At 40.2% G+C, this 18801-nt stretch overlaps 1 protein-coding gene across 2 annotated transcripts; it reads left to right on the top strand.

Annotated features, from left to right (window-relative positions):
* Window positions 1–9197: 9197 nt before the first annotated feature.
* Window positions 9198–17059, top strand: zic4 (zic family member 4). Of its 2 annotated transcripts, XM_072572014.1 has the most exons (3): window positions 9198–11111; window positions 11717–12325; window positions 15488–17059. In XM_072572014.1, the coding sequence occupies exons 1-3, from the start codon at window positions 10958–10960 to the stop codon at window positions 15922–15924; spliced, it is 1200 nt and encodes a 399-aa protein (XP_072428115.1). In that variant the 5' UTR covers window positions 9198–10957; the 3' UTR covers window positions 15925–17059. The 2 variants fall into 2 exon arrangements, with proteins under 2 accessions (XP_072428115.1, XP_072428114.1); XM_072572013.1 differs by having other exon boundaries at window positions 10957–12325.
* Window positions 17060–18801: the final 1742 nt, after the last annotated feature.

Below are 18801 nucleotides of genomic sequence, written 5' to 3'. Positions count from 1 at the left end.
GGATCCTTTAATAATTATCTCCGTTAGTGGACTATCACTTTGCAAGGACACATTGTAAAATAGTTACCTTGTTTCCCGCTCCCTCTCTTCCCAATTCAACTCTTTCCTTGTCGAATATCACATTTATACGAACGTTTGTGCCCACTTAGTTTTTAACTATTTTTAAAGCTTTCACATAAAGGTACAACAGGTTAACTTAAGAGGCAGAGAGAGAAAAAAAGATTATTCGCGCGGGGGTATTGGCGGCGGTTTAAATGACTTTCCTCGGCTGATCCAGTTGCAGTTATATTTTACAGGTTTCCCTCAAGAAAACAAGTTTAATGCTAAATGTTGGAAAACTGAGGGATTGGGAGGGGGAAGTGTTGACGTTTGAAGTGTAGCAACAAATTATTTTTAAAATGGGTGACTCTTTAGTGAATATTCCTAATTTAAGTCGGTTTGATGCGGTGACTACTTTGCCGATTAATTCCAAGCGTCGGTTATCTGATAAGGAATTGCAAGTGTACATTTCAGGTACTTTAATCATTTGAAATCATCTTACGTGAGAGTATGTCTGCGGTTAAACGGGATCTTACGATGCATCAGACCCCCACGCTTTTTGTGCATATAATGAAATGTTATTTTCCAGCTTGTTCGTGTATGTGCTCCCTAAGAATTAGATGGAACGCGATATTGCCTTGCTGAGTGAGTACAATAGCTAACATCATAGCATTGCTTTAAATGATGTAATATGCTGAAAACATGGATATTAAAATCACAGCAGTCGATGAGCAGAAGCTGGAGTAATTTGATTCAAAAAGATTTACTGCTCATTTGAAAGTGTGTGCAAATTCTAAAGGGACACTTAAAGAGTATGAAAAGTAAACGTTTCCCTTAGCGTTATCTTTAGGCTATATCTTCAAACATACAAAGAAGGGCTGATTTTAAAAGTTGTGGGATGGTAGAAGTTATCAAGTGGGATTTGCCGTGCTCTCCGCAGGAAACGCAGGCTGCTTGAGTTCAAAGCCACATGCACCGACGTGACATATAAGCCATTAAAATATCATCCTGACGGCTCATTTCTGCTTCATCATACATTCCCTAACTGCTTCCAGAAACCTTGAAAAGGCGAAATGAAGAATGACTACCTAGGCAAAGCTACAAAGTAGATTTTTTTTACTTCGAAGTTACCTGAATTAAAAGATCGAAGACATCTTCTTCAACAGGTGGAGGACGGTAAGGGAGGCACGTGTATTCAAGTGACTTTTTACTAAACGACTCCTGACCTCTGAATTTCCATCATCTTTCATGTAAATGCAATTGACTAAAAAGAGAATAGAGATATCAGTCAGATTTTTTTGTTTCCTCAGAATAGCCCTTGTCAGGGGCCATCATGTTGCAATAAAAGCAAACTAGGTGCAAATGGCTCTGAATTATGCATTTCCATTCGAATGCATTTGTGTGTACTGATATTTTCCCTCGTATTGTTTTCAACCGATGGATAGCAAAGCATTTAGTTGTTCTGTGAAGGGAGGGTGGTGGGGGAGGAAATATTTGCCTCGAGGTTGAAGTGTTAGTTTACAAAAGGAATTTTTCTGTGTGTGTGATTTAAAATTCTGCCTATTTTCATTGAGTCTAATTTAAAATTTAAATTTGATTTATATCTCGAAACGAAGTTAATCATTCAATCGTTTATTTGTGATTAAGATAGACTGTTGCTGTCGCTGAAGTGTAGTTTCGTTTGCATGCACACTCGCACCTAACATGGGCTTTATGCATATTTGAGTCCAGTGCAAATCCTTCAAAAAGTGAGCTCAATAACGCGTGCCGTTATCCGCGTTCTGCCGGTAAGCAAATGCTTTCGGATATTGAGGTAATTAATTGGTGTTTGCATTCACGACCCCTTAAACATGCATATTTCCATTAATGCCATTTAACTGATTTTAATTGTAATGCTAAAGTCGTGTTGCAAATTTGTTCCTAATGATTAATCCTAACACAATATATTTAATAGATATATTTTTTCTGCATATGATTTTCATAATTGTTTAAAATGTGCTAATATTTTAAAAATCAGTGTAGAGTTAGGATTGCCTCTAACGTTCGTTTCAGTGCATTAAATACCGCTTAGTTTATCATATTTATCCCTATTAAAATTGATTCCAATCAAGTTAGTCAGTTGGCTTTTTGCGCGCAAGAATTGCTCTGAAGTTCCCGACTTCTGAAATACCATATCTTTTGACCCCTGACCCGTGACCGACCACATGTGCCGGAGCCATACAATTCCACATAATGCAAACCTTCGAAAATATTGGGTGTGGGGGAAGTAGAAAGTCGTTGACTAAAGTGGGGAAACAATAGTTTAAAATGCAAGTGCTCTTTATTCGGAACTGCAAACAGAACGTTTTTTTTTCCCCTCTCTCCCTCTGCTATTCTTACGTTCACGTAAATATATCCGATATTTACATCCGCAACATTGGATACGACGGGGTACCAGTGCTGGGGTCTTCAGTGACATGACTTTTTTTTTCCCTGTGTGCATTTTAAACTTTTCTCATGCTTCATGTAATCGAGACCTTTCCGCTGGGGCTATGATAGAACCTTATCAAAGCAAACGTAAATTTTAGCCCGTGTTCAAAAGATGTTTTGGCAAACCCAAAATTAGCTCCACTCAAACTATTAGGTACAGCAGCCCCCAAAACATGCTATCATGCTTCCCCTTAGGCAGACGTTCACATTTCTAGTATTTTGTTTCAAGTTGCCCGTGGCTTTGAATTAAAATTCCAACTGCCAGAGGTTTGTCTTAGAAACTTTGGGCGGGGGGGTGGGGGGTGGGGGGGGGGCGGGAGTGGAACGGGGGGATTTTTGAAGGTCACTCTAGTCTTTAGCCATTATCCGCCTGTCTGCCTTGAGTTGCGTGCATCACATCACCGCTAGAGCTGTGATCGTATCTTGAACGATTTGCTATAATTCCATTTTCGGGATTTTATTTCCTTTATGTGTTTTCTTACAGACAGCTTGTAGGGAGATAGACATTTTTGTTTATATATAGATGAAACATTCTCACGTGAGTTTTGTGGTTATAAACTTGGCAGGTCTTTCAGCGGACCAGGGTATCCCAGTGTTGAAAGAAAACATTCTGACACTAATTCCTTTATTTTTGCTGCATTTATTCTCGGGTTAGAAGAAGTTTAAGAAGTGCGTGAAAAGTTTACGTCAGGAGATTTTCCCAACTTTTGGGAAGGACGAACTGGTTATCCCATGCCTTGTGTTTTGTTTTTCGAATGAGGACAGCTGTGGAACAATAAGCCTGAGAGTCTATGCGCTTATGTTGCAATATATGCATTTACCTTAAAAAAAGACAGGCTATCGTAAAATACACCTGGACGTCAAATGCGTTCAGATGATAATGTGAAGATTCAACAGACTTTCGGGGTGTGGGGTTGGGGGGTGGTGTTGTTTGGGATGGGGGCGTTGAGGGTGGAGGCGAATTCACGAGGACTTTGCGACGCCTAACTATCAGCAGCTGTAGTTGAGTTTAATATAAAGAACACGTTTTCGCAGGAGGATCCGAAAGGTCATAACTGCATATGGTATTGGAACAAGTAAAATTGGAGGGAACAATGTAAAATTACAACGAAAAATTAGGACGCCATGTCCATAGTGGCGATTCACAGATCAATAATACCTTGAGGAAAATAAATTTCCACGCACTAATTCCAATCTTCAATATCACTAGATGCATTTTATGCATAGGTAGTCTTCCAGCTGTTCAACAGATCACGAAGCCACTCTATTACGTTTAGCCAAGTATCCACCGCTATTGGTATTCGAGACATAAGCTAATCATGTTATTTCGTTATTCTTACCATTTAATTAAAACAAACATGCGGATTTAAAGCGCAGGCCTTCGCCAATTTTTAACTTATTTGATCTTGCTATCTAGTGATTCAATTATCTTACTATTTATTTATATGCATCATACGACCAAAGGAAATTATTCAGACTGCACATTTTATATAGATTGTCAAACATCCTATTGTGTTGTTGGTCTGTCTGGGGTATGTGTGATAAAATGCAACACGGGAATCTCGGAATGATGTGTATATTTTTCCAAAACTACACAAGCTGAAAGATGACACTGTAATATGTGTTTTACAGGTCTAAGTATTATGCTTAACTGCTGCAGATGCACGCATACACACGCAAACACATATGCAAGCAACACTATGCTTTAAGTTAGACTTGCATTCTGCAGTTTTCTTTTTCCTTTTAGTTTCTTCACGTTGTCATAGTTGATTTAAAATTCCAACTGCCAAGCCCCGAGATTTTTTTTTTCACGTTTGTTTAGTACGCTCTGTACACTTCAAAAACACAGGCGCCATCAGTTCTACTGTAGGTGCACGTTAATGTCATTGAATTATTGATTTACAGCTTAACGACAAATACATATTGCAACTATGTAAACATGCACACTACAAAATGAAATGTTCCTAACATTGAAATTTCCACTCCTGTATTTAAAACCACGTTGTTGGTGTTAAACGATTGTAATGTCCTGTTTAACATGGTACCATGGCGATTTTATACCTTTAAGTTATATACCAGGGAACTAAAAGTTGTAATTTACTCAATTGGTACTTTATTAATAAACAGCTGAGTACTTTCTTTGAAACAAATACGGATACGGAAAGGTTTATGTAACAGTAATCGTTGCCTGATTAGTCAATCAGTATATGAACACTTATCTATGAAATTGGGGATCAACCATGAACATTTTAAAAAGGCAATGAGATCTTTCTTTACTCGTGGTTTTCAATCCCCAATCTGTATCGTTGTCACTTACAGTGTTTTATGTGGTCACATACTGTACAAATTAGTGACAGTACATCCCACAACCAGCTGTTTGCTGTAGTTCAATGTTCTCTGCATGGCAGTACTAGAATAAATATTTGACGACCATCTCATTGTAACAACAACCTACGACCCAATGTGCCTGGACTGCCACATTATTGCATGACATTTGCATTCTTTAATTCATTTACGGACGATTTGAGTGTAATGAAAGCTGGACGCATATTTGGATCAATTTAAGACTGGGACTTTGATCTCCTTGATGGGTTTATGCCCTCTGATGAGCATGAGGGCTACAGGTATCTATGTTTTAGCCACATCAGTGGGACCATGACGGAAAGAAAACTTTCCAAATTGAGAAATCGTTTGCCAACGATAGCTGGGTCATCTGTGGAAATAGTAGTCAGCAGGGATATATATAACCATTTGCTGTGGCTGCAACTAATTGTTTGTGAAAATAACTGGGCCGTGGTTGACCTCAACCTATCAAGTGTATTCCTTGTCCCCATAATGGTTCTGTATTTATATAGAAGCAATAAAAACGCACGATTTGCAGGCCCACTTAGCTGTCAGGGCGTTATAATTTCTGGCAATGCCACAAATGGATATCACTCAGAGTTATATGATTCACAATTGTGTGCGTTTTAGTTGACCTGTGATTGAAAAATGTTTAAAATATTAAACACAAATATAGCACTTTGGATTAGTTGCACAAATACAATGTCCAGGTCAAACCTGTGAAATTCAAATAGCACCGCTTGTTACTGTAACCAGTCTGCATTGCTACAATCGTGTGCACATTATATTGAATGAATTATGCAAGTTGTTTAATTTCTAGTTGCTTTCCACTTTTTTGCAACCATGCACTGGTTATAGGTCTTCATGAAGATGAAGACTATCTCCGTGACCAACACAACAGGTAAAGAAACGAGTTACGTGGTATACCTTTTGTTTTGAAATGCAACATTGCGTTTGAAATTTTGCACCGTTGTGTACCATTTAGAATCAATGTGCAATATGTTTACATTGTGGCAATATTGAAGGCGTAAAGAGTGATCCTGAATGAAGTATATCGCGAGATACATATCCAGGATTCTCAGTGTTCTCCATCGTGGTTGTTACCACACTTGTTATCACACCCTAACTTCCTTCGATTGGAGAAACTAACATGCAGTAAAACAAATGCCTCCTTCTGTCTCGGCACCCATGGTTGTGGATTACGAGTCTACTGCCTTAACATAGGTTCCCTTGCCTTTTACGATATCAATTGCTATCACAAAGGTATGTTAGCATTTTTATTTTTCAGCTGCGTTTGCAACATTGCGTGACTGCAAAGCAGGTAGGTTGTTACTGAAATATTGCTCAGACCAAACAAAAACAATACAACTAAATCGGCGTTGCTTGGCGAAAACTTTCATTAATGCCTTTAACCTACCAACAGTATAACAGTTGCTGATACACGAACATTAACATCGCGAGTAACTGGGATAAGGGTGGGGAGGGGTCTCTTTGCAGCTTCCTATATGGAGCAAGTATATTTTAAAGAGAATAAATCGCCACTATATTAAATATAAAATGTAATTCTGCTGTTCGTACTTTAATCATCTCAATGATGCTTATTAGCTGCAGCTTATCATTCAGTACTATATATACTTAGTACAGTGACTTAAACTAGGATAGTGTCTTTGCTTTATCATTGTTGCCTTAATAGGAATTGTTCGTATATTTTTCACAATGATACACCACACGACTTTACCACTTTTAACGAGATATTTACAAAATTCACATCGATGAAGACAAATGCACCGAATTCTAATAGAATGCTTATGTGGTTGCTAATGTCCAAGCACTCACAGCTTGTGTTTGTGGAGGGAGTTATTTCTGGCAATTGGATAAACTAGCCCCTTCTATTCAGCAGGTTCATGTTATTCGACTTTTTGCTTGATTTTTTTTTCCAATTATTTAATGGGGAAATTATAACCATTCCCCAGAAATGTATCATTGTATTTTTTTGTGTGTGCAGGAGTAGATGGATTCTCAGATTAAACCTTCTGACTTAAAATGCAGACGTGCACAAACCCCCACATATGCAACCCAGCCAAACTAATCTGTAGTAAAAACGAAGTATTTCTTTGCTCATTACGCCAAACGTTTGATGGGTGGGTTGAAAGGTGCAAATATAACGCATGGAATCTTGGGATTCTAAATTACTAAGCTTCTAGCTTTTTTTTCTAAATCGAGTTTCTGATTAAAAAGAGCTTATAGAAAACATTGCATTAAAACGATGCCAGAGTTGAGGTTCAGGAAAAGGAGAGGGTTTCCCATAAACTGTTTTATTTCAACGCATTTTCCGCGAGTAACTTTATAAATTAATTTGAAATTTCAGTGCTCAATTTCAATTTAACCAAAAGCAGATACCACGCCTATTTGTTGCATTTCAATTTTTTTAATGTTCCCGGCGGGCTTCACTTTACACTAGGGTTTAATCAAAGTTCCTTAGGATCTCTGTTGGATTTCTTTAGTGCTGATCCTGCAGTCTGCAAACTTGGAATTCTGCAATAATTTCCTGTTTATAATGGGGTGCAGGAAGCTGTGAACTGCCCGCCATAAGAAGGGCATAACGTCTGCCTCGTGTTATTTTGTGACATCTTAATCACAGAGTGAAATATCCTGTCGATGACAAAAGTGCTAGCAACGGGCTAGTGTCTGAAAATGTTGTTTGGGGGCTGACTGTAAATCACATATCCGGGGTGGAGGCGGGGTGGGGGGTGGGGGGGGGGGCGCGGAACACGTTTTTCTATATTTCATGATCGCTTGCAGTATTTACAAATAAATTAAACAATGGGCTGGAAAAATCAATTACGTTAAAACGAAGTACTTCCATCTTACTTACATGTTCATAGATGGATGCATGCATTGTGACGCTGTATATTCTTTACTTCAACGCCCTATTTAGCTAGAGTACATTTACAGTGATGAATAAGGAGCGTTCTCGCGAGTTATATTGAACATAAAGAAGATTTTGTTCTCAAAAGTCTGCTGTAATGAAATCTTACTAATCTAATCCTTATGCAGCACTAGTGTAATCCTTATCCAGTATTTGAATAACATTAAGTAAAATAAGAAAAATCAGAGCTCGGTGTAACATTATGTGTAATAAATGTATAGTCGCACCATAATGCTATTACTCTCAATCACACTTTGATATTTGGATATCTTATAATACGCTCGCTTGAGAGTTTCTGCTGCATTGCATTTTGCCTTTGGAAGACATTTATATATCACAGCGTTCTTTTCTAGGGTCCTCGGTTTGCGACTGAGAAATTACTCGACAGATAACGGATAAACTGAAAGCAAGGTGGGACCTTGACCAGGTATGCAGCAGCACATGCACAAAGCCCAGTTTAAACCTGTACCGTGAATCCCTGGACGCTGAAATGCAAACGCATCAACAATCGCAGATCCACATTACATCCTGCTCTGTTAACACGCCTGTGCTTTGGTGGAGGGGTTAGGCGGGGGATTCAAAATTGTAGCTGATCATTAATTCACTTTGGAATTTCGAGTGATGGCCCGAGACAAGTGATATAGCCATTAACCGGAAGAGAAAATGTCAGCAATTGTGACACTGCAAGTCGTGGGAAAGATTAACACAGTTATGCAGATATTAATACAACTTCAGTTTAGCCCTCGTTGAACGTCATTAAAAATCCTAAAGCCACATTTGAAATTATTACTCAACAGTTAATTACATTTTTGCACTATCTGAGTAGAATGCCTTCTGGTAATCTATGTTTTTTTGGGAGGTGGGGGACTACGTTAATGTTTATAATTGAAGCGAACCCTTCATTGTACTAAGCACACTTGCTATGACTGCAGAGAATTTTTTTGAATGACTGTGATTTTTCCCACCGCCGTGCCCCTACCCCTCCCCCACCTGTTCCCAATTTGATCATACTTTTCTTTTTTAAAAAAATCCTTTCTAGTTTCCAGTGTTAGTCTGACTCTGGAAACATTCCTCGCACGTACAGGAATTACTTACATTTTCCTTCAAGTTTAAATGTGCTATTTCTCCCCTCTCTCGCCTCTCCCTCCCCCTCTCCCGCTCACCCCACACCCACCCCCTCCACCATAAATTTCTGTCCCCGCTATTGCTCCCACCTCCCTTTCAAAAACCTACCTTTTCTCTCTCTCTCTCCCTCTCTCTCTCTCTCTCTCGTATTGTAGCGCTAGGGGCGGAACGCTTCAAGCCTCTGCCGTAGATCAGTTCAGAACGACGGCCTAAATCCACGGAAAAGGGCAGCACCGGGTATCCACGTCCCTGCAGCGCCCGTGTTGCAAAATCTAACGGGCTGCAAGGTTACACATTTGAGTCACCCGGAAAACAAAGAACTAAACTACTTTTTTTTAACGTGTTTGGCGAGATGGTTAGACAGACGTAGGCACTCAGAACGCATTAACCGGGCGTTATGTATTGAAGATAAGTTACAGTTGCGGACATAGATGTGGGGTAGGGGGTGGGATTGCAGATAGCATTACGTTCTGGAGCTGTAAGAAACATGAAAAAGTCAGACTGATATAAGAAGCGCAGCTCGGTCTTAAAAGCGTCTGAATCGTGTTTACGTAGACAGAAGGGAACAACTGACAATCTATCATGGCTCTCTCTCTCTCTATGCCTCCCGATAGTACGCTACACTTTAGTCTTCCCGTGCAATGCAAGTTGCCTATTCGCAGACCGCACTCGGAACACGGTCTGTATCTCCCCCGCTTCACGCAGTGTCTTGCAATTGCACACAAAATTACAGCAAAGGAGAAACCCGACTTGTAATGCAGGCTGCAAATTACATCTTTCGACAATCTGTCGAAACACAGTGTCGGAAACTAACAAAACAAAAACTTACCACGCTTTAGGGAACAAAACTATACCCCCACCCCCTCCCGCCACCAGAACCAAAACTTCTCTGGATTCTGTCTTAGAGAACGGCTAACCCGTGACTACAGCCAGAACTCACTAAGTTCGTACACGCTGTACAAACTCTCGGATGGCGGGGCTGGTGGGGGAGAGAGAAAGTTCATAGATACCACTGACTGGGATCTCTTTGATCGTCAGCTAAGAACTATCAGCCGTCTGATTTTTTTTTGTCTGTGTCAAGAAAATAACACGACTAGGAGTCGGGTAGTGTCGGGAAAGATAAAAATCACTAATTTCCCGCCTGAGCATAACAGGCCATAACCTCATTTTCAATTCAGCGCTTCTTGCCAGCACAGGACACAGAGAAAGAGAGAGCGAGAGAAAACACCCCTAGATGAGTCGCTGGGACTGGTGGGGGCTAGATTTGGTTAAAATATGATAGTGCTTGATCGGCTCGCCGGCAGGATAAACTTTCCTACGCTTCATAACTGTTCGTGGATAGCGGATCTAGTGAACTTTTTTTTCAACTCTCCTGCAGTGCCCTTTTTTTCCCCGTACTGTCTGTTGATCGACTGTTCCAAATTTTCCCCATTTTTTTGTTTTGAAAGCTAAACGGTAGAGTCTTTGATCTGATAAACAACGGTTGGAATTTAGTTTCATAATTCCAGGGAACTTTCATATGCATTTACACATAACTTAATAATTAGCCTTAACCCCCACAAACCTTTAAATCCTGCCCAAATTCACCGTTGTTTTCACACCCCCCGCCCGGGAATGAATTATATGACCAAGTGTAGAGGGGGAATATTAATTATTCACTTTTTGTTGGATACCCCCACCCCCACCACAACCTCTATAAATCCACCCCGCACCAACTTCCAAATCTTTTTTAAAAATTGCGTTGTTGAGGGCAAGACTCCTTCAGCAGCAGAAAGCGAGTGAGGGAAGAAATCTAAAAGGAAAGGTTTCCCTGATAAAATGAGCATGGTGCAAGCCAGCAACAAAAACAAGCCAAAGAAAACAAATACTTTTCCACGTTCTCCACTAGCTACCACTACCCCCCTCCCTACATATCCCCGCAACCACAATCTTAACCTCCCCCCCCCCCCTCCACCCCCAATCACACCACCAAAAGTGCCAAGACTTGGTCTAATACGCATGTGCCCTGACTGGGGTAAGTAAGTGGAACTGTCAATCATCGGAGACTGACCAATGGGATTGCGTGTTGCTCGCGGAGCTCGACGGGCTGCAAAGCAGTTCATGAATCTCAATTCAGTTTCTCAAAGCGTCCTGCTGCTGCTATCGCGCTGCACACTCCACACCGAATGGCTTTCCACGTTGGCAAAGAACGAGTTTCTAAAGTTCGGTAACTTTGAAAGAAACGTTTTTTTTTTATTTTCCCGCTGTTAGGCATTATGAGCATGGATGCATTAGGGAATCAGATGATGGACCCATCATCATTCGCCAAACGAAATCCAGCGCTGAGATTAGTAGATCTGGCAGGAGCTCACCACCATCATCATCACCATCCCCCTCAGAACATGACAGGTTTCCCGGGGCTCAGCGGCCATCCCCACTCAATGGCACACACGCACCCTGGGGAGAATACTGGAGAACCCCGCCTGGGGCCGAGTCCTTTCGGGCCTGAACACATGGGGCACCCTGCAGCCGCCGCCGCACTTAAACTCAGCCCAACCCATCCCCACCACCATCACCACCATCATCATCACCATCATATGGCAGGCCACGCTGAAGTTGTCTCCAATCCCACGGCAGCGTTTGGCCCAGCGCAGGCGGCGGCAGCAGTCAGTTACTCGGTCTCGCACTCCCACGCCAGCTACACTGCCCAGGCTATCTCGGCAGGTAGAGATTTCCTCATCCGCAGGGATTTGACATCCTCAGTAATGCCAGGGCTCACTGATCAATATCCCGGCACAAGTTCTCACCACGGAATGTTTGTATCAACAACAGGTAGTTACCCCGGACACCATGGTCACCCCGAGGCTGGGAGCCACTCTCTATTCCCTGGACTGCATGACCAACCTCCCCTTGCAGTCCCAGCTGGACACCATCTGAACGGACAGTTAAGACTGGGTCTACCTGGAGATATGTACGCCAGGTCTGAGCACTACAGTCAAGTGGCAAGTTCCAGGAGTGATCCTTTTGCCTCTTCCCCTCTACATGGCTACGGTGGTATAAACATTAACATGAATATAACTGGCCACCACGGTCCAGGTGCTTTTTTTCGCTACATGAGGCAACCCATCAAGCAGGAACTGATCTGCAAGTGGACTGAACCGGACCCTATCACTAAAAAGCCATGCTCAAAAACTTTTAGCACGATGCACGAACTGGTTACTCACGTAACAGTGGAACACGTTGGGGGACCAGAACAGTCGAATCATATCTGTTTCTGGGAAGAGTGTCCACGAGAGGGAAAGCCTTTCAAAGCCAAATATAAACTTGTAAATCACATCAGAGTCCACACTGGCGAGAAACCATTCCCCTGTCCATTCCCTGGCTGTGGGAAAGTCTTTGCCAGATCAGAAAATCTCAAGATCCACAAAAGAACTCACACAGGTCAGTACTTTCGAAGGATCATTCTATTACGTACTTCTAAATGCATTTTCGTTAATAAAATATGTTTTCGTTATATTACCAGTGGGACAAATGCACAGCGAGCATGGGTTTTATGTGGCTTGGAAAATAGCCGATTTTTTTTTTGTTGTTGCAGCATTTAGAAAAACCACACAGCTCCGAGAACTTTGAATTGTTGTGGGTAATAAATAATGCATAACGTTTTAGCTGTAAACAGTCTTCCGGTTACAGATAATAAATCTGCTCTGATTCAATTTCGACTGAAATTAAAAGTCACTAGGTTTCTACCTTCAGCGGCAGTTAAAGGTTGTTGAAAAACATGCCGTTTAGCTCTCAGTGGACAATATTTTAAGGTTAAGTCAATTTCAGTGAAAGCTTTTATAGGTGGTGGAGAATTATTAAGAAAAGCGTTGTCTATTTTGCCCTTTATTGGTTTTGGTAGAATCCACAAGCAAAAATATATTAATCATGTTCTGTATCATCACTCCAAATGTCTATCCACTTCCTAACCTATCAGCTTTTCATTTTTTCATAAACAAAACAATCCAAACATTTTCGAGGCCTAGAACAAATGAAAACAAATCTTCAGGCCTACGTTCTGAAAAAAAATGTCATTTGCAGAGCCATTTGTGAAACTGGGACATGTGTCATAAACATCTGCTAGTTCCACTTAGCAGCAAGTAAATTCAGCAGATCGAAGCTCATTCAAAGCTGCGTTTGAACTTCCCGAGCCAGAATAATCTATAAGTAATGCAACCACAGAGATGAGATTTCCCCCTCCTCGGGATTTTTTTTTAGAAAAGCCTGTATTAATTGAGCATACAGCAGCGGTTCGATACGTCGCGGACTCGCTCTCTTATTGTCTATTGCCTGCTTTGTGCTCGAGTAGTAAACCTTTACGGCAAATTCTACCTCCACCGACCCTCCACTCAAAATTTCTCCTCAAAAGACTGGACATATTTCAGCTTCATGATCAATGGTGCGCCAGCGATGCACGCTCCTCTTGTTGTTTATTTTATCTCCTGACCAGCTTTTGCCGAGCGGAGGGTTGCGAATGGTCGATAGTGGATTTTTTTGGGTGGGGGGGGAGGTGGTGGGAGAGTGGTGTTAAGGGTTGGGGGGGGGGGTGTGGTGTGGTGGAGAGGTTCGGGCCTGTCAACTGGTTAGGTACGATATAATCTGAGCCACTTTGCTACTTGGAAACTTTTCTAAACTGCGTGCTCGCATTTTCTTTTTCTCTTCTTTTCCGGCCTCCAAGTATCCTCTGTTACGTAACTGTGTAATGACGGCTGGGCTTTTTTTTCTGAAAATGGAATTGAAGTACATGGTATCTAGGGGAGGATTGTCGGCCTCTCTTATAGCTAGGAATCTAATTTTAACTTAAATTCAACACATTTTTTTTTCCTTCACTATGTCACTTAAACATCGCGATAGCACTAATAAAAATGTAACACTTGGTTAAAAAGGGAAATGGTTAGTAACACGGGTATGTGAAATGGATGCTCCAAAAGAACGTACTGAATGCATTAGGTTTCATATTTTTAAACAGTTGAATGTATTATGCATACAAATGTATCTATGCAATGGTTGCTGAGCAGGCACGCTGTTTGGGTCCAACAATTGATGGCACTGGCCTAAGCTAACTTTCCCAGCACTTCCAGCGACTTCACCTCAGATGTTAAGAGTGATGAGCACTTAATTTGCAAAGGAAAACAATTCATTCGACCGACGTTATTTCTATTTATTTTAAAATATTATAGTATCCAATAAAAAGAGCTGTGTGTTTAGTAGTATCGATTGCGTACACGTCCCCAATATTTCAGTTAAACAGCATTCTCCATATGTTGCAATTAATCACTGTAAGGATGATAAATATCGCATTTCTCTTTTAGTTTAAAATTGCACACACTATTGTTACTAAATTCTTAAATAAAAAATAGCAAGTATAGTAATTCTATTAACAAAGTAATTATGTTGTAAAATATTCATGCCGTTTGATTGGCTTCAGTCCTTTATAGGCTAGTTTTATTGAATTGAAATCCCGTCCCTTTTACATTATTTATTTCAACAAGCATGAAAAGATTGCCTCTGGGTAAACAGAGACTTCAGTAGTTTTGTCACCTCACTTATAAAATATTACCGTATGAAGTCCAAATCTAGAATTTAACATGCATGTTAAAAGATTGATTAGAACATGCAAGCAGCTTGTCGAGTTTTTCACCAGGTACACATCTTTTACTAAGTTGCGTGATGCAAAGTTTAAATTCAATTTCAGGGAGGCTTTATTCAACTGATTCATCTTAGCCAGGACTGAGTTAACTGGTGAGATGACACTTAACAAGGATTGGTCGCAGTTAATCTTATATTACTCACTCCTTTATACACAGCATTAATAGTAAAGAAGGAGAAATATGTAGCCAGGAGGAGTTTAGAACTCTCGGGAATTGGCCAAGCAGACTTCATACTCGCAGTGTCGGACGCTCCAGACACGGCACAATAACAGTGTTTATGAGTCTGGGCTTCCCCATGGGTCCACTAACTTACTACTAGCTTGTACAACACTAATATCGTTGATTGGCCGTCTCAACCTAGCAAGTGAAGGTCAAATTATTCTAACGGCTTTCTGAACGTTTGGCTAATTACGGTGTAATATTAAATCGACATTTGGAGAGTTCGGTGAAGGGTCTCTGTTGTAAAACACGTCGCCTTGCACTGTATTGTGCTTACCACTGACATGTAGTTTTTAAAACAAAATTGACGATTAATGATATTGCAATGTTCATTAGGAATAATAACCATTAGAATAATAATTGAAAACCAAAAAAAAAGTTTGTTATTTCCCTTCCCTGCTGTTTCAGAAATCCATTGTAAGTCACTTAGAACAAGTGACTGCTTCTTGGGCCTTTGCATTAAGTCTAAAAAGCAGAAACCATTACGTCACACCAGATCTACAGGAACGTACCTGCAACACTCCACTGCAAAATCGTTGCTCCAAGTAGTTAAAACAACGGGTCTTTTTCTTGGTTTGAGATACGTGTTAGTGATTAAGTTGCAATTTTTATAGTGGATAATAATGTTAATAATGAAAGATAATACCTGCACGTCAGTGAACTCATCACTCTGCCCCTTGTCGATTTCTTTCAGGAGAAAAGCCCTTTAAGTGTGAATTTGAAGGCTGTGACAGACGTTTTGCTAACAGCAGCGACAGGAAAAAGCACTCGCATGTGCACACAAGTGACAAGCCCTATAACTGCAAAGTAAGAGGCTGTGATAAATCGTACACGCACCCGAGTTCACTTCGCAAGCACATGAAGGTCCATTGCAAATCTCCACCCCCCAGCTCGGGATACGAATCCTCCACCCCCTCGCTGGTCTCTCCTTCTTCGGACTCAGGTCGGGACCCCCCGGCTTCAGCCTCCCAGCTTGACCCCATCACATCTTCCCACGCAGCTAACCTGAGCGAATGGTATGTGTGTCAGAGCACAGGAGCAAGTGGTATTCCAACACCTCCGAGTAATTCATCATCACCTGGACCAGGGGAGCACTCTTACAGAAACTCTGACCCCAGAACTATTCTCTAACCAGAAACTTGGCCAAGTAATCCACAATTTAAAAAAAAAGAAATGACTGATGCTTTGGTATGGTGTTAGCATTGCCATTGCTGCACTGGACTTGGTGAAACTACTTGAGTTTCTGGAGGCCGAGCGCTGAGGTACATAATGTAATGCACTGGCATACAAAAGGATAATAACATTTATTAAAGAGAAAGTATCTCCAATGTAATCTTGCACAAGTTGCAGTTTATAGTTAAGAATGTGTGTCTCGAACAATGCAGCATTTCCGACCATAAAGTGTTGCAAGCATACAGTATTGTTTCCACAAAATGTTGTATAAAGAAAATTGTTGTTTCATTTCTCGTTTTTATCTTTTTTTGTGGAAGGAAAATACGCTGTTATATCGATTTGTTAAGAAAGTACATTGCAATTCTTTCTGAAAGCCAGAAGGGCGAAAGCAGATATTCCCTACACCTGATGTGAATAGTAATGAACAAAAGCCTTTGTAGGCCGAAACAAAATGGATACTGTCTCTTCAAAAGCCTGCCTATCCTTTGACTTTGTTTAAACATTTCTGCAAACTACATTTTTGATGTTAGACCTTTTTTTGCGGAATAACTCTGTAAAAACATATAAATATTGGTATTGACGAATACAGCGTACATCTGTTTTAAGTAATTCGTTTATATTTTCTCACTATTTTGTTTTTCTTGAAATAATTTATTTAAAATGTTTCAATAAAGTGCATTTTGTATAAATGACCCAAAGTGTTTATTACAGGGCGATTAAGGCAGTGTACATTTTTTTCCATGGGATTATGTTAAATAATTAGCGCGTGTTCTGTAAATTATAGTGCTTTATAACTGGAAGTTTTGAGTATGTAGAATAATTTTCTTTCTGTATTTCGACCCTGTTTTGATATGCATTCGTACTGATTTGTAATAAATTGATAATAATAGAAATACTGCTTAAAAGTTTTAGAAGCTGAGCCATTTGTCGTTAATATACATCGTGAAACATCAGTTCCGTCTTATCTCCGTGACATATGTATTTAACCACCACTGAGGAGCAAGGTCTAACTCATTGGTCTAGTCTTTCTTTCTGTCGTCAGGAGCATCAAACAATTTAGAACTTATGATTTATACTACACGCACGTTTCCTTTTAAATAAAACACATGAAGCTCTGACATCGGCGAAGAGCGTTTCCCCTCTGTGGAACCTTTCAAATAGTTGGTGAAAAAGTTGTAAGACCACGTATTGTTACGGTGAAGCCCTACTGTTTAAGCAGCAAGCGTTGGGATGTGTACTGAAGTCACATTGTACTTTATCAATGTACGAAAGGACTGTGTATAGCTTATAATTGTATTGTCAGAATTCCTAAGTAAATGCGTCTTGTAAAAAATAAATTTTGTAAAATAAATAATGCCGTCCGTTTGTTGCAATTTCCGATGAAAATCTAAAACACACAGCTGCCTCCTACCTGTTAGAAGGGTAGAATAGTAACTGATAAGTAGTCAATAGCGGATAGGTAACATCTAATCACGCCGATAACCAGAAATGTAAATTTTTTTGCGATTAAAATGATGCACAAAACATTTATAGAACAAGAAAGAAGTGATAAACTACTACTGTGCAAAATAAATTTATGTCCAGTTTAGGACAAATATCCCCTTGTGGTGCTCTTGACGGATCAAATGTCTCAATTTGACAAAATAGTTATCTTTTGGGGATTTCGCGAATTGCAAACTTTTTTAAAAATTGGAATCCAACTAACAATTCATGACTGAACATTAAGATATTCCTCTTTCTCTTGCCATTCGTTACATCTCCCCCCCCCCCTCCCCACACACACACACACACAAACAGGTAGACAGACAGACACACACACACAAACACACACACACAAACATAGCCAGGGAGTTTAACGTTTGGCATGAGCGGTTGGCGTAGTCTCTGCTTTCTCTTCACTTTTTTTGTGATATGGGGCCTAGCAAATAGGGATATAACGTATTGCACAGTAAGGGGACGAGGTTGCTATGCAAGATAAAGAAAATGGGGTTAATATATTCGTTTCTCCCTCAGAGAAAGCCTAATCTACTATATATTCCAGTAAAGTCTGGGCAGCTGTGAAAAGATATTAATAATCCAATCATCTTTTTCCTCAGTTTGCTCTGTTGCACCGCAGTGACTAAGGTCGCCTGACTTCCTTCACAGTTTATTAAATAAGTTAGTTTTTCTTTCTTTCCTGAATAATGTTTCGCTGAGAGCCGGTGCAGAAAGAGTTTGTAAGCCAAAAATAAAAGATACCATGAGAAGAAAATTAAAATAGAGAACAGAGATCTTCAGAAAAGACGTGGCATCCATTTCTGACAATAACCAAATTTCACGTGAAACTCATGGAAAGCAACCGAAACGTTATCGATGAGCGTATAGAAAGACGACGAAACAATGGAAGAACAATTAAACCAATAAAAGTTGAGTAGTAATACCAGTAGCAAAGTTTTTATTTATTTTAATCTGCTTTTAAATCAGATTGTAGTGTCGTGTGTTACTTTTGGTACAGAGCCATAAGATTAATGAAATGAACTTTCCGGCAGTATCTCAAAGTTTTGAGGTCTAAAATAATTAAGAAAAGTAATTTTAGACTCAAGTTTATGATTGGGATTCATTAAGACGGGTAGTGATTCACCTTAATTTTTTCATTTACTTGTTGCAGATGTCCATCCAGTTGCTATAGGTAATCCAAGCAATCACAACTCAAAAGGCTGAATGTCCTTGTGGAGACATCAAAGCAGAAAAATCTACAAAGAATTATTTCTTCGCAACGGTGAATCTTCACGGTGAGTTAGGATTTCTATGGCAATAGACAAGTCATACTTAAATACTGAAAGCCAAGTCTGGAGC

This window comes from Chiloscyllium punctatum, chromosome 6 (assembly GCF_047496795.1).
Source record: "Chiloscyllium punctatum isolate Juve2018m chromosome 6, sChiPun1.3, whole genome shotgun sequence".
NCBI classification, from domain to species: domain Eukaryota; kingdom Metazoa; phylum Chordata; class Chondrichthyes; order Orectolobiformes; family Hemiscylliidae; genus Chiloscyllium; species Chiloscyllium punctatum.
This window is presented reverse-complemented; position numbering and strand designations above follow the sequence as displayed.